Genomic DNA, 16152 nt, shown 5'->3' with positions numbered 1-16152 from the left:
CGTTTGCACATGATGTTGGAAATTCACAAATTCATTTTGTATTCCTGTATGTGTGTCGATCAGTGTGTTCTCTCTCCATGTCCTGTTTTGCAAGGTGGAGGAATGACGTTACTTGTGAAAAACACAGCTGGAATCACGGAGGCTGGCTCCATAGGTCAAGCTACTGTTTTTCTCCTCCCTTACGTAACTTTGTAGGTTGTTTTGAGTCGAGAAAGTCAAGTTGCTCCCGTATGACGCAATTCTCTCTTGCTTTATTTTGACATTCACAATATTTGAATATCATTCGAATGTAAACACGGATACAAAATATGTCCTTTCAATTCACATAAAACATCTGTCAACAAAAGTTTGAGTTGTGAAAAAGACCACAATGTACAACAGTGAGAAAGACCTGCATAAGACAATGGCATCCAGTATGAAAATAAACAATTTACAAGGACGTCGTACACAACCACTGGCCATCGACTCCAAAGGATCATATAAAAATCATCACCGTTTTGAAAAAAGTCAAGCAAGCATTTCTGCCGTAACATTGCCAGTCAAAAATGTCAACGTCGTAAGCACAACCTCGTCCTGCTCACGTCTCGTTTGAGACAAGGAAAAAAAAAACACTGCTCAATAAAGAAAGAATCCAAATGAAACCATTCAACCCAGAACGTCCGCATGCACACGTTCGTTGTGCTACGGCTCAACACCAAGTTTGATATGTTTATGAAAATAGGTTGGCACGTTACAAACCAAGTGACTGTGGTGGGAAAGAGCAGGGGCAGGGAGGAGTTGCCCGACACACACACACCATCTCAACAACTATCCTGAAATGTTGTTACAGCGAGCTTTTGAAGAAGACACAAGTCGAGAAAGCACCTTACATTCGAGAGTACCGCTACCCGGAGAGAACACGCACGCCGATGCCAGCTTCCATCGATGCACGTGCATCACATTGTTAGCGTGTGGCATGCAATCCCACAAAAGAATCTGAATTTCTCAGTATGAGGAAGACATGCAGCTTTTCTGACTCCTCATAAACACACATTTTATTTGACATATGAAAGCAGATTTTAGATTGTAAAAATAGTCCACTATCAAACCATAAAAATATGACTCAATAAATAAATAAATAAATAAATCCACAGATTCTTTTTGTTCTATTTCCATTAGCTATGAGTTGCGCTCACTGTGACATGGAAAACAACAGGCTTTCAAAGTGATGCTTCAACTGGGCAGAGGTGCGCCGGAGACATTCTACGAGCAAAATCAAACCAGGACCCACCCGGCATGCAAAGGTGAGAATGTTGCGAGAGGACACCAAGCGTCTTATTGCTACACTAGGACAAGGAAGAATCTGGAAGTCAAGCATCACAGGCAAACAACCGGCAACGTGAGCGGAACGCGGCGGCGGCAACGGCAGCTACATGCATTTAGCGGCTCAGGGCCAAAAATGAAATCACCTCGTGTGTCATATGAGGTTTACGATCAGCAGGCCTCACTACCAACAATTAAAGGCCTTGCCCTGTTGCATTTTGACAAGTTGATCAGCATAATTACACATTTGGCTCCGTCGACTCGAAACTACACACCGTGTCTCGTTGCCGGCGATTCTGCGGCAGTAAAAGCATCATCTATAAAAGTCAACGTCAAAAAGCCGCTAAGGCAAATCTCACTGATTTGGTTTGAGACTGTGGGTGGGCTCATGCGCTTAAAGGAATTTGTTGCGTGCTACACGAGGATCGCTGCATGTTTCCATGCCGATTCGGTGGATTCGACACATGGAGGCGTTTCCACGGAAATCCCGGACGCATCCTTGGCTTTTGACGACGAGCCTCCTGCACGATAGCGTCAAGCAACGAACTGGACTTGAGTTCCATTTGAGGCCGACGCGGTGCGGGCTGGAGTCCGTGAGGACGTGGCCCTCCGGCTCCGCCCTCATTTAGCTCCCATTTTCAACCGCCACTCTGGACACATCACACGAGTGGCACGGGGACGGACGGAAGGTACCTCATGGTGCCAGCGGAGCTTGTCGCTTTGGCCGCGCAGGGGCCGGGAGTCCTGACCGTACCGTAGGTGGCGAGCGTCGGCGCCGGGCTCAACCTGGTGCGGACGTTCCCTTGGCCGAAGGTGCTTAAGCACTGCTCCGCGTTGCGGCGCTGCTGCTGGAGGGGTTGAGACGGCCCGCAGTCTTGCATCCGCTCTTCCAGGAAGTATGTCAGCATCTGACCTTTGCCCTTGACGCTGACTTGGCCCCGGCAAACAAAGTTATAGTGGTTTGCGATAAGACGGTAGACATCTTCTGTCACCTGGAAAAGAAAGACGGAAGAACGCATAGTCTTCAAAGACCGACAGATACCATCGGGTTGACCCAGTCAAGCGAGGTCAATTTCATTTCGTTACTGTGGTTCTCTCAAGGCACTTTGAATCTGGAGCGGGTCTCGAACCTATGCAATTTGCTTTTGAGGATTCCTGCTGCACGGGAAAGAGAATTGGAGCACGCTTTCTATGCAATGGCGTGCAAGATGTACCATACCTGTATTTTGCCTTGTACTCCAGTGCTATCCATTCTGCTTGCTACATTGACAGTGTTGCCCCAGATGTCATACTGAGGCCGCCTGGCCCCGATGACTCCTGCCACCACTGGACCCACATTGATTCCTGAGCGCAAAGCGAAAAGCAACAATGAGTTGCCGTAAGCTTAAACAGCGCTGAGCCCAAAAACTCAAGAAAATGTCAAACCTTTCAAATGAACTTGCAGGGATCAGCCACGTCACACATGACATGTGCTGAGACCCTCAAGCGGGGCACTGCCAAACAACCAGCTCATAAACTGTCACTATTTTTCACCCGGTGATAATCCGTCTCCCTCTTCCAAGTTAAACGAAAGAGAGCCTAATGACTGTTTTGGAGCCACGCTGGATGTCATGTTGACACCTGCCTTATTCAAAACATATTGCCGTTGCACCGCCGTGGAATCCAAACAAAACGTAGCCTAGCATAAAAACGTGCCGCAGCTCGCAGGCAGTGACGCTCGTGTACGACCCTCACTTGTTAAACTTCTGCCCTCGATCGAAACGGAATCGTCAACGGGGGCACGTTTGAACGTGTTTGGATGCTGGCAAAATGATAAGAAGCCACTGGAATCATGATGTTTTCATACACGTACGGGAAATCTGTCAATCGATTAGATCAACGACATATTGAAAGTCCTGTCGTGCCCAATTTCAAAATGGAATACACTAAAATGACTGGCTGGATCCTGGTGATTTTTTAACTGCACGCCTTGTGTATGGAGCCAGGGAGTCTGGGGTCAGGACAACACTGTGTATGCACTGTATATGTATAACACTGTGTAGTGAACTGCTCACAGGATACTCAGCACAATGGAAGCCAGAACGGCAGGTCCCCTTGTGACGAGTTTCCTGGACGGAAGGCACTCTTCTCTCTGATGCCGTTCCCGGCAATCAGTGTCAACAGTGTCCAGTGCCACGACGGCTGCACGTTTCACTCACCCACTCGAAGGACAAAGTCATTGTATGACTGATAGTTAATTGCATCCAGGACATCGAACATCTGAATGGCAAAATCTGCTACTGTGCATAGATGTGAGCTGATGGAATTCTGGAAAACATGAAACACACAACGCGCATGCTGACAAAGGAGGAAAGCAGTTAAAAGTTTTCTTGTGGCGCTAAGCATGAGAAGCCACGTCTTTGAGGCCCGTGAGCCCCCACAGCGCGGTGTGCTACTAATACCAACGACGGCATGAAAAAGAACTTTCGAGAAAAGTCGAGGGTACTTTGAACAAGGTGCGTACCTTTGAGCCGGTTGTAGGAACGAGCCCCACGGCAGCCATGTAAGTGCTGCCAATCGTCTTGATTTTCTCAATATCTCGATAGCACTCTTTATCCATCAGCTAAAAAGAAAGACCGGGGGGGGGGGAATCATCATTAGCAGCACAAACTTTTACTCTTACTCGGCATTATGCTCACACACAAAACCAAAAGTTTAAAATACAACAATATAAGAAATGTCTCGCCACAGAGACTGGAAGAATGTTTTCGAAAGTGGTCAAATGGTTCTTGTGGCAGAGCAAAAAGGATTCAGGTCTTTGCTCCTATAACTTGGTGCCCTCCAGGGGCCCTTACTGGGTCCCTTTTTATTTACTACTAATATAAAATGCCCTGTGTATATCTGATACCAAATTTCCCCTTTTTAAAGTGATACGGGAAAAGTGATATCTTGTTAGCCCGTGTTTGACAATGGGCTCTTTTTGATTGACAGTTTTTAAAGTCATGAAAATGCACCTCTGCCAAGATGAGAGAATGCTTTCACCTCATCAAAATCAGCAATGATCTCATTGAGCAGCCTGAGACATTCGACGCCCATGTTGTTTCCATCCAGTTCGATGTAGAAGTCATTGAAGTTGGCAATGGAAGCAAACAGTACTCCAACCTGAGCGTAGGACTGGTAGTACAGGTCCTGATGGGGACAGGGTTCAGGACATTCTTATTCTTACAACAGATGGCAAATGCAGCTTGGACGTCATTTCAATGTTTCATCAGTGCTACGAGGGGGCTGCGTGTGACTGCGCACTTTCACGACGGTGACCTCGCGACCTCATAGTTCTTTCTCGGCTTTGAAACTGAAATCTTGCTTCTGGTGTTCCTATGTGACATTTTGGTGTACTTACCATATGGCCAATCCCTCCATCTGTGCACATCCCAGCAACCTTTTGTGCATGTCAAAGAGGTGCGAAACTCTTCCGGCGGCCGAGCCTGCCTAAACACGTCGGCGGATGCTCACCATGTTCCTGGGGTTGGACATGAGGAAGTGTTGAGCCACGTGTGCCGGCAGCAGGTTGAACAGGATCCTCTTGTTGTCCAGTTTCACTTTCTCCATATCATCTCTCTCCTCTTCTGCCTGGGCGGCATCACGCGGGACACAAACAAAAAGTGTCAATCTTTATCTCATAACAACTGGTCTTGGGTGGTGATTACGTGTTCTTGTCACTAGAGGGAGATAATGAGTTACTTTTCATGTACTCGTACTGGTCTGAAAATGCCGCTTTAATTTGCCACATGCAGAAATCATGACATCACAGCATTAAGTGTCTTTCTACATTTCATGTTTTTCATTCATGTTTTAGTTTTCTGCAATAACCAAGCCAAAATAAGTCTTTTTCTTCATTTCTTCAAGTCTTTTATAAAGTGTACAGTTCACCCCTGAAAATATCAATGACATTTTCAAGGGAATTTTTATTTTCAAACAGACAAGATCCTAAGTAAGTTCCTTACATTATAAATGCACATACCTGAGTTGCCCACAGGTAGTCAAGACGCAGTTTGAGGTCGAGCTGCCTTGAGTGGAGAGCCAGCGCACCAGAGAACAGCAAGACGGCCAACACGGGATCAGAAGCCCGAGTGTGGAGAAAGCCACCGCTGAAAAACACAGCACATGGATCCCATGCACGGATCTAACCAGCACCCGATGCACTTTGAGTCTTACCCGACAGCTTGCCGATAGCCGCTGGTCTCCACCATGACGGTGTAGGTGGCAGACAGGAGGAGCAGCAGCAGAATCTTGGGCAGTGACGACACTCTGAGGTAGGGGACTATGGTGAGCGTAGCAGCCAGGCAGGACAGGAGCGTGTACGCCACGCTCGGACCTGCTCCGTTTGCCATCGTGGCGTTCAGCGCTTCGACGGCAAACGCGTCGGCGGGAGAGTTGTTGGAGCTGACTTGAACGCCGCCCCACGGAATAAAGCCCAACTGTCAAAACACGAGAGCAAAACGCTACTTGACAGAGACAACAGAAGAAACATAGAAATATGGAAAAGCCATCTGATGCTTAGTTTCAAACGGCAGGACTTACCATGCAGGCCTGTGCGACCGAATACGAGAGCAAAACAAGGAAGACGCACACGAGCGTCCGTATCTGGATGGTCAGGCAGCCTGGTTGGCACTGACGGACGGCAAAACAAAGGAGAAGGCTGGGTGAGTTTGCGACGTGCAACTCGAGTCCCGCATCTTCTTCGTAAAGCGATGTCAAAGAATTGAGAATTGTGCAAAGTAGCTGCATTGTGGAAATCTGTACAAAATAGATGTGTCAAAGCCGCATCTTGATCAAAAAGGAACAAGACGTTCCTACCTGAAGACTGGTGAGGTGCAGGTACATGACGCAGGCCATGTGAAAACACACGCAGAACACCAGCAGGAGCAAAACCGGCAAGGCCCTAGCAGACAAACAGCATCGTGCGTGGCACATTTTGATTGCGAATCCGACAAAGTAAGAAACCTACTGTGGGATCATTAAGAGATAGATGAGGCCAAAAAACGCCGCCAGGATCAGAGAGACAACCACTGCGCCGATGAAATGATCGTCACACGTCTGGTTATACTGCCAAAAGAAAGAGAAACAGGTGTCAAGAAGCAGCCATTTGCAAGTAAAACGACTCGTTCAAAGCTGGACATGCGAAAGGAATGGATCAAATGTTGTTGCCATGATGACGCTCTCTCCTCAAGAATCAAGTCGCTGACCAATTCATGTTGCGACGGAACTATATCTTGTGTTTGACGACTATACGTTGCTTTTGGGGAGGTTTCAAATCATTGGCATTTGGTATCTTTTCAATTTTGAGTCATACGCACTATTTACTCTGATACACGAGTACAGCAAGAAACCTGCTTTTGAAGAGTAACTTCTGGAGGGACACAGTTGCATGTTATTGCCACTAATTGACAGATGACATTTGTACCAACACTGCTGTGTGTTTGCACCGTGTCGTTTTTAGTAAGGGCATTCAAAGTGGGGCCAGGTTTGTTTCTTTATTGAGGTTGTTTGATAAGGTCATCAGGACCGATTGGTTCAGTATCATTATCCAATATTGCAATTCCATGCCAAAATAAAGACAAGACTAACGTGAGCATATGCGGTGCATACCCGGCATTGTTTACATAAAGCACGATCTATGAATTTAATGAATTGGAGTGACGCAGATGGTTTGATAAACGTGTTATTTATGTAATACTTACTTGAATAACTCTGAATGTTACGTCAGCTCCTCGTTTGTGTATATGTCACGTTAGCATACCGTATCGTTTAGTCTGTTGTTGCTGGTTCATGTCTCTTTTTGGTGTTGGATTTTGACAAATACATTTGCCCCAAAAATGCGACTTATACTCCGGTGCGACTTATATATGTTTTTTTTCACTTTTTTGTGCATTTTATGGCTGATGCGATTTATACTCCGGAGCGACTTATAGTGGGAAAATGACGGTATGTGCCTCATTTATTGCTCTCTGGGGTCTGCCCACGCACACAGGAGCAAGATCACGTGTGCTGTTGAGACGTTCCCAAATCATTATCTGCAACCCCTCCTGAGAGTGTGGGTGGATTGCTCAAAACACACACACACATACACACGTACGCACACACACACAAAGACACCATAGGCTACAAGCGTGGGTGCAAGGGACGAAAAGGGAAAAGAATTAGACCTGTGTCGGGTGGATGTGTGAAATTAAAAAAAAGGAGGGGGGTGGGGTGAGGGGAGTTCAGTCACGAAGCATCCTAATGGACTGGAAAGTGCGGTATGGCCACATTATTTATTCTCCATGCATGGTATCCAAGTGGTTTTGTTTTTCTCCGCATGCTCAGTCTTACCCTGCGCTCCCTGTCTCTGTTCCGAAAGAACAAGGTCAGGTAATTGAGGTCGGACGTCCCCGACTCGGTCTGGCGAGCTTCGATGAGGCGTCCGATGTAGCGGTTGACTCGAGTTCCCGGCGAGTGCTGGACGGCGGCCGCTGAGAAAGACGTCCGACTGCGCAGCTTCTCGGATGCTGTCCTTAGAGCTCTCCGCTGTCGCACACCATGCAAATACACGCAAATACTGCACTCTTATTTTAGCATATTTTTTTCTGTATATGCAAACGGTATTTCTCTCTTTGAGACGTGTGTTAGCACACTAAGGCCACCGCTATGTCCGGCAAAGAAAAAAAAAATGCATGATCTTGAGAAATGTCCTGATGAACAGAAATGGAAAGCAAACAAAACAAAAAGAAAATCCGCTGTAAAATGCTCTGTGATGGCTGTCATGTCAGAGCAGGATTAGCAAATGGGGATTGAGCTGACAAATGCAAACAAAACAAATACAATACCGTTGCAAGATTCAAAGTAGGCACCTCCTGAAATCATTGAGCAACATGCGCAAACCGGATTCAAGAAATATTAGGCCGTGAAACACGAGCCCAGAGGCTTCATTCCTCCAAACACTTTGAGTGTGGAGCAGATGCTAGTCACCTTGTCATCATCCTCACAGGTCATGACATTGGAGAAGGGGATCTCCGCCTTGAACATCTTCCTGCAGTGCATGAGTTGCACAAGCAGGTAGCACACCGTCTTGAACTTCATCCTCTTGGCTGGTTTGATATCGGACAGAATCAAACCGGGAAAGATCTGCAAAAGTTAAAGCTAGTTAGATAAATGTCTTTGCATTATATTCCTAAATAATCACTATTGAGAACAACAACACACACACACACATCAAAATCCATCAAAGTGCGTGTACTGTTCACATGTATGGTTTGTGGTGAGCTGGTGGGGTGTGTTTGTATGTGTGTGTGTGTGTGTGTGTGCGTGCGTGTGTGTGTGCGTGCATGAGCGTGTGTGCGTGTGAGCCGGCATAACACATAGCCTGTCTTCCTCTCTTCCCCACTGATACGTTTCACCTATCCAGCTGTGTGCTGGTAAGAAAAACAAGAAAATACGGGCAGGGAGAAAAAGCAGTCAAGCCTACTTTGCGTCTGTGCGACGGCACGATGAAAAATGTCTCGATGTGATGTTTCTGAAGGAAGGCGTGTCGCTTGTGGCCGAAACCAGGTTCAACCTCGTAGTCGCCGTTCAAACACTCCAGGGTGGTCTTTGTTATGTGGACCTTACTGGGAGCAAAAGCAAGACAAAAGATTAAAAACAGGACTTGCCGTCGGAATATCGAGCCCGTTGGAGAAATAATAAGGAAATGATTATACGAGAAACTTTGATCGGCAAAATGGTAAACAATAACGGGATGTTTTTTGACTTGTAAACATCCTTTGTTGGATCTACGCTAGTCACAGCGAATACTGACTAACCCAGGCAGTCCTCCAGCCTCCATCACGTTAGCCAAAGTCACGTCGTTTGACCAGACGTCGTACTGCCATTTCCGGAGGCCCAGCACGCCACACAGCACTCGTCCCGTGTGCAGGCCAACACGCATGTTCAGGTCCACCTCGGTCGCCTCCACAACTGACCTGTGAGAAAAACCACATTCAAAACATTGAGCGTGACATTTGGAGACCATCCGACTTCTGATTGATTCAGCTGTCAAATTCATGATTGTAATCAATCGATTGGATGTAAATAAAATGCATTCTGAGCTTTGAGCACTTTTCCTTCACCGCAATTAAAAATATCAATTAACGATAGAATGAATGATACAACCTCAGTGAAGATAAGCAGTAGAGAAGATGGACGGACTGTGAGTCGGGAGGGGCGCGCTTGTTTGTGTGACTCACGCTATGGTGTCAATCATGTCAAGGCCCATCTCCACACAGCAGTGGGCGTGGTCAGCCTTGGGTTGGGTCAGTCCCGACACGCAGTAATAACAGTCCCCCAGGATCTTTATTCGCCTGCAGTGGTTCTCCTATTGACAGAAGAACGATATGCCCACCATCAAGCTACAATTGTCAGATGAGATGCTCTTGAATTCGAAGTCATACAAGAAGAACTTGGCTAATCTCGTCATTAGTCATCTTCCATTTTTAACATGTCTCTTGGAAGAGAAACTAAATTCAGCACAACATGAATGTGTCTGAAAGTGAGTGCAAAACGGTAACGCACTTAAATGGATCAATTCTCATTTTAACAGCTGCAAAGTATTCACACCGTACGTCGTGAAGTTGGATTTGACACCAAGCTACATTCAATTTGACAGGTGAGAAACTGCACACAATCAGCATACAAAAGCATCTCGGCGTGTGCGCGCTTGTGCAATTGTGCTTGTAGTTGAGGCCAACTGTAATTGCTCCGACATGCTCTTGAAGTAGAATCCCACCCACACGTTCCCAGATGGATCAGTTATGTGTCGCGGTGCACAAACCCAGACGCACGTACGACACCACACCACACGACACGTGTCGTGTGGGGATGATTGCGCAAACATCTGGCAAAGAAAGTTAGAAGAGGAGCTTAAGAATGACAGGGCGCAATGTCCAGTCACTTGTTGAAGCAGTTCCAGGGGCGCCTGAGAACATTCCCACAGCGCCAATGTCAATCTTATTTGTAATCAAATCTGTCTTTGGGTCGCTTTAGCTTGCCATTCCATCAAAGAAAATGTTTTTCTGCGGCGGCCTGACACCTCTGACACGCTGGCTTTGGAAGTAAATGTCTCCTTTGCTAATGCAAACATGATACCAATCGTTATTAGTCTGCAGTGACTACACACACACACACGGGCACAAGCGTAGCATTCAACGGATTACTGACTCCTATCTTGTTCTCGCACCCCCTCTGTGTCTGCTGGCATTAAAGCAGGACTGATTGGTGGGATGCAGAATCAAGTCAAGGAGGATAATCCATTTTGGTCATGTGACTTTTGTTCATGTGCGTGAACGTAGCCGTCAAGTTTAACCACTGTACATGTACGTGGCTCACGAGAGGTGGAGGTCAAGAGAACCATGTATGGCATAGGCTGCACTCATCGTGTGCCTTCACATGAAATCTACGAGCCACGGCTTTGCCCAATATCAGCAGAAAAATAAATAAATAAATAAGTAAAAATAACAGCACCAGAAGCAGAGAAAAAAGTGATCCATTGAAATCCTGACTTCACTTCTGGCGCATCATGGTGGTTGTATAAGCTCTATTTATCTTTTTACGTGGCGCTAGTCCAACCAAATCATGCCCTAATGAAAATGTTGGAAACATTTCAAAGTTGGGTTTGTTTGAAGGTGCAGCATCAAATGAGGCTGGAAAGGACACAAGTGGCACAAATGAATTGAAATGATGTCCAAATAATGAGCACATATGTTGACGTTTTTGAACTCTCACTTTGAGTCTATCTGTGTGTCTCTGGCCTGTTTGTCCACAGCCGCTTTGAAGGTCTTATCTCCTCAGTGCCAAGCTGCTTCTCTGCCTAAAAATCCGCCAAATCATCTATCTTTCTGCTCGGAAGCCTCCATGCACTTGTCTGTCTTGACCTTCGTGGGCCCCTTCCTTTATTTCACTCAGCCCCTCCGGGCTGCTGGATCAATATTTTGCACAGCATATTAAATGAGCTACTGCATTTAATAATGCATTTGGCTTCCTTGTTGATCTTTTCCTTTTTTTGTGTACAGGCATGAGCGGGAGCGAGTTCACGCAGGTATGAGATCGCCGTCACGTATGATCCTTCATCAAAAATGGATTGATCAATGGCCTCTAGAAACAAATTCTGGCTCCATTGAAGCTGGGAGAGCTACTGTTTATTATTGCAATGCTTTTACCGTATGAATGATGACAAATGGAAAAAAAAAATCTTATACTTACCGTGGCAAGTTCATCAAACTTCCCAAAGAGCTCGTTGAGCAACTTGACCAATTCCTGTGCCGTGCACTGAGAAGCCAAGCTGGTGAAGCCCACGATATCTGCAAACAGTATGCTGGCCAAAAATACAGAAAAGCAGAGATGAAAATGGGATCGATATTTGTCGAGCTCCGCAAACAAGAAACGTCGGCGAGGCACGCTTGATCCGACCGAGTGCAGCACAAGTTGCTAAGTGAACCTTCCTCATTGCTTGAAAGGACAAAATCAATTGAAGGTTTGAAGTGAACGCTGCTGGCGAGCTGATTGAGTGAACGTGAGGAAGGTGATGAACACTACTTAGCTCCAATTTCATTTGCTCAGAGGCAACAAAACAAGAAGCAGGAGCGCTGCCTACAGTTCTCTTGGGGATACTTGTTTTTTTTGGAATGGACAATACAGAAAGTCACTGATCCTCACAAGGCAGATGGACTCATGAGAATATTGTTTTTTTAATCTCACAAATCCTTTTCACCAAGCTTCGCACTGCTTCGATGTGGAGCGGAGATGTCAAAAAAGGTCCCCAGAAGTATGATGGCTGTTTTCCCTTCATCTGTTGCTTATCAAGCTCAGGCTTTATGTCTACATGCAAGTTTTTGGAGGTGGGGGAAATTGGAATGAGAGGAATCAGAAGAATTACGTGGAAGTAGATGCGTGTCAAAACCAGAAAGAGGTTTGATCTTCAGCCTTTTGCCAGCTGTGTCTTCCTCCGAATGGGGACCGAACTTCCATACTAGCGTCGGGAGTGCAAAAGAGTTGCTGGGCAGCTCCACGGATGCAAACTGGCATCAATTGATGACATTTGGGCTGGGCAAACCTGCGTCATGAGCTGGATGGCAGTCTCAGGAGGTAATGTTTGGCTCAAGACGCAGCCGCTGGTTTTACCTGACATTGTCGTGACGTTGAATGTAGATCTTGTGAAAGATCCTCTCGGGGGGCTTGAGAAAGTCCTCCTTCATCTCCATGGCAACGTTTCTGGGCAGCAGACTCATTAGCAGACGCTCCTGAGAAGGCAAGGCGTCCAAAGAGCATTCGAGCGGATTTTTTGGAGCCAAAATCAACAACGTTGGTTCTTTTCAAAACATGTGATGTGTTGGCAAAAAGCTCTGTAGTCGTGCGGTGTCTACATACTTCACTGTCTTATTATAAATACAATTTCTCAATAGTGTCCACGGTGAAATTATCGGAACCAATTTGGTTGCAAAATGTCGTCCTTACCGCAAAAACCTTGACAACGGAAATTAACACAACACGGGTCATATCGCACCACCTGAATGTCAAGACATCCATCTCCATGATAACCGAGTAAACTCGGCCAGCCCACCATTACTGTTTGCATTGGAATCGCATTCCTTTCCGACTGCTTCGAGTTTAGCTCGGCAAAGGTTCCGAAAGCCTTTGCGCGGTGAGATGCCATGCTTCATTGTAAGTTCCAATTTTAAGACAGTCTCTGGAAGATGCGATAGTCAAGGATGGTTCGTATTTAATGCTCCGTCGACGGCTGACATTCAAAAGCCAGCCATCTGTTTGCGAGGCCGGCGCTTGATAGATCCCAATCAGCTCCTGCCTGTTTTCTTCCACCCGGATCAACTGTGACCTTTGCTCAAGTATGGAGGCCACCAAAGCAATCTGCTTGCCTAATTACCTGTCAGAAGGCGGCCCCGTTACCACTCGCCGAGACAACGTACCAACGAGAAGGTACGAGCGTCCGTTCGTCGCCAATAGTTAGTGGCAATGAATGGCGAGTGACCGCGCCCGGCAAAAGTCGCCTGCTCCTTTTTCAAACGGCGCCTAGGTGCGCACGAAGGTTGCGCAATGTGCATATGCCACAGTAATTGTTGTTTCCTAAAATAGCCGCTGTCATAGTTACCACTTTCCCGTAGGAAGGTTGTGAGAATGCATTTGCACCTGAAGCCTTAAAATGGAAAAAACCTCCAGCGCTTCTCCCGCTATGCCAACACGCACGCCTCACCTGTTTCTCGTTCTCGTCCTCCAGTCTCAGCCGCTCCTCGATGCAGTCGCGAGCCCGCAGGAAGACTTTCCTCTGCGTGCGCTCGGTCAGAATGCGCACAAAGACCCCCAGCAAGTTGACGCTGCCGAAAAGCACCGCGTTGGCCGCCAACTACGTGCAAAAGAGAGAAAGGCAGGGCATGAAAAAGAAATATGGGTACATGGACATGCCAATGCGCAGCTGGAAAACCGAGGCTATTTCTGTTTGTTAGGGTAAAAGCCGTACACATTTCTCCCAATTGGGCTCTCTCCAAATCAAGTGTAGGGCAGCAATCGCTTGAAGGCTTTTTTTGCTTCAAGAGGACAAAAGTGCTTGAAGAATATGCGCTGGCAGACAAAGAGCATCATTGATTACAGATCTAAGGCGATTGATCCTGCAGCAGGACACTTTGTCGGGAGGAGGAAGTCTTTGGCCCATCACCTTGTTTGAAAAGGGGATGAAAGGTGAAAGAGATGATGCTTCCTGTACTCTGAGCCTGCAACAAGCACACGTCATTTGGATTATGGTAGCGCTAGCGGCGTTCTTGTTGCTGTTGTTCTTCCCCAAATGTGCCTGTAAAAATTCAAGTGTTAACAATATGACCTCAAAGCAATTTCTTGCGGCCAAGTGCTCATATTTCTGGCTAGTAGCAATCAGTCCATCTGTATTACCATCAAAAGTTATTGTACACTATGTCTTGGTCTTATAGGTTACCCTCACGCTAAAAAGGCAAAGCATGAATTCATTTTTTTTATCGACTTTTAGAGTTTTGAACTAAATACTTTTGAGTTGCAGTCCTTTCGCTCCACTGCAACCTCGCAAGTCATCAAGTTTTCCCGTTCCATAAATGTGGAGGGCATCCTTAGGAGTGTCCTGCAAGGCCAAATTTGGAATTTTGTTTTGCTTCCAGATTTTGGGGGACTCTTGCAGGCTTTCAGCACTGCGAGCGGGACAGCTCCACAACACCGCCGCCTCATGCTCAGGTTCTCGAACATTGTTTGTGGAAAATCCCTGGCCAAACATGCACGTCCCTCGATCTCCGGGTTTCAACGTTTGCACCGAACACAAGGGCTGCCTGCACCTACCGGTCTCCATAGCTCCCGTGCCCTCCTGCTGACGGACGTGGAGATGACAATAAAGTGGGACGTAGCCAGCATGACGCCGAAGAGCACCGCCAGCAGAGTCCGCACCGGCAGCAGCACGTAAGCCACCAGCGTGACCAGCATGAGCTGCCACACGCCTTGGTCGGGCGCTGGGGCGCCCGCCGCCGTCGGCTCCGACGCGGCAGAGGCCAACGGGAACGGGCAGCAGAGCAGCGCGAAGGTGAAGCTGAAGAGTAGGGCCAGCTTGGCCGTTTGCTGCAGCTGCGTCACCTGCAGGTATTTGACGTTGGTGACGATGAAGAGCGAAAGGAAAACCACGCAGTGCACCGGGTTGGAGCCCTTGGAGAGGCTGAGACGCGGGTTGGAGAGCAGCTCCACCAGGGACAGAGACGAGGCGGCCACGATCAGCACCGCCAGCGCCTTGAGGGTGGCCGTCTGCTCCAGCTTCAGGTTGTAGTTTTGGAAAAGAGCCTCCAGCTCGTGGCTGTTGAACTCGTCCTCGCACACGATGGCGTCCAGCGGTGCGGTGGTGGCCGGACAGCGCGCCTTTCTCCTCCGCCGGCTCTTGACTCTCGGCAAAGGCATTGCCTCCATGACGGGGCCATTCACTAAGCGGGGACGGCTGGCGCACGGACGGACGGACGCACGCTTCAACTTTCTTGCTCGATGCGATCTCGCAATTCGCCCCCCCCCCTCCCTAGACTTCGCGAGGGCTGGAGAGGTGGCACGAGGGGAGGGAGGGAGGGAGGCAGGGAGGGAGGCAGGGAGGGGGCGTTCGCGCCCTTCCACAGGTTGACGAGATTTGGTGTGTTGTCGGAAAAGTCAACATCCCTCCTTCCCTCCCTCCCTCCCTCCCTCCCTCCCTCTCTATCTCTCGCGCTCGCTGTCCCCGCCCCCGCCCCCACCCCAACCTTCCCTCTCTGGTAGTTGAATCACGAGACAAAAAGGCTTCATGGTGATTCTGCATGATACGCAACCACAACTTGTCGCAAATTGTCTCTCAGTATCCTCCCTCACTCACTCAGATGCTTCCTTCCATTGCACTGCCTTATGTTTGGCTGAAGACGTGCCGGTGATTTCCCCTCAGCGTCTGCAGATGTATTTCCCAGCTAAAAATAGCTGCAGCTGCACCATGCATGGCAAGAATTTGGGCTTTTCTGCCTTTGGAACACACACATACACTCTTGTCTTAAGACTGTTTGAAAAGGAATAATAAAGGACCTGGAAGTAAGCTTTAAAAGGACAAAAGAGTGCGATGCGGTCATTATTCAACTTTATACATCTACAATTTGTTCTAGAATTAGTCAAGAATTTGCTATACTCATTGGTCTCCCTCAAGGGGGAAATTGTGAACGCATAGCCTGTTTGACCTCGAAAAAGGTCTCCGACATAAGGGAGCAATTTGGAGTGAGAGAGGTGCGAGCACTCAGAGTGCGCCGTTTCAAGCCTTGCTGAAGGGCACAACAGCAGCAA

At 47.6% G+C, this 16152-nt stretch overlaps 1 protein-coding gene across 2 annotated transcripts; it reads right to left on the bottom strand.

Annotated features, from left to right (window-relative positions):
- Positions 1–227: 227 nt before the first annotated feature.
- Positions 228–15282, bottom strand: adcy1a (adenylate cyclase 1a). Of its 2 annotated transcripts, XM_085927876.1 has the most exons (20): positions 14662–15282; positions 13559–13708; positions 12472–12590; positions 11554–11665; positions 9543–9670; positions 9120–9278; positions 8786–8927; positions 8290–8445; positions 7654–7848; positions 6290–6387; positions 6139–6223; positions 5863–5952; positions 5497–5759; positions 5303–5429; positions 4795–4911; positions 4324–4470; positions 3806–3904; positions 3501–3609; positions 2522–2646; positions 228–2294 (listed from the first exon to the last, which is right to left on the bottom strand). In XM_085927876.1, the coding sequence occupies exons 1-20, from the start codon at positions 15271–15273 to the stop codon at positions 1962–1964; spliced, it is 3366 nt and encodes a 1121-aa protein (XP_085784002.1). In that variant the 5' UTR covers positions 15274–15282; the 3' UTR covers positions 228–1961. The 2 variants fall into 2 exon arrangements, with proteins under 2 accessions (XP_085784002.1, XP_085784003.1); XM_085927877.1 differs by lacking the exons at positions 228–2294; positions 2522–2646; positions 3501–3609 and having other exon boundaries at positions 3863–3904; positions 4296–4470; positions 14662–15276.
- Positions 15283–16152: the final 870 nt, after the last annotated feature.

This window comes from Syngnathus leptorhynchus, chromosome 13 (genome assembly GCF_054491065.1).
Source record: "Syngnathus leptorhynchus isolate UIUO chromosome 13, UIUO_Slep, whole genome shotgun sequence".
In the NCBI taxonomy this organism is placed as follows: domain Eukaryota; kingdom Metazoa; phylum Chordata; class Actinopteri; order Syngnathiformes; family Syngnathidae; genus Syngnathus; species Syngnathus leptorhynchus.
Note: the sequence above shows the minus strand (reverse complement) of the source record. Positions and strands in the feature narration are given on the sequence as shown.

Bases quoted from the DNA above. Each gene is read 5' to 3' on its own strand.
- adcy1a (XM_085927876.1), bottom strand. From the start codon at position 15,273: ATGGAGGCAATGCCTTTGCCGAGAGTCAAGAGCCGGCGGAGGAGAAAG. The intron at 6,224-6,289 runs GTAGGTTTCTTA...TTTGTCTGCTAG, and splicing joins TATCTCTTAATGATCCCACA to GGCCTTGCCGGTTTTGCTCC. The intron at 4,912-5,302 runs GTATGTGCATTT...GATGCCGCCCAG, and splicing joins ACTACCTGTGGGCAACTCAG to GCAGAAGAGGAGAGAGATGA.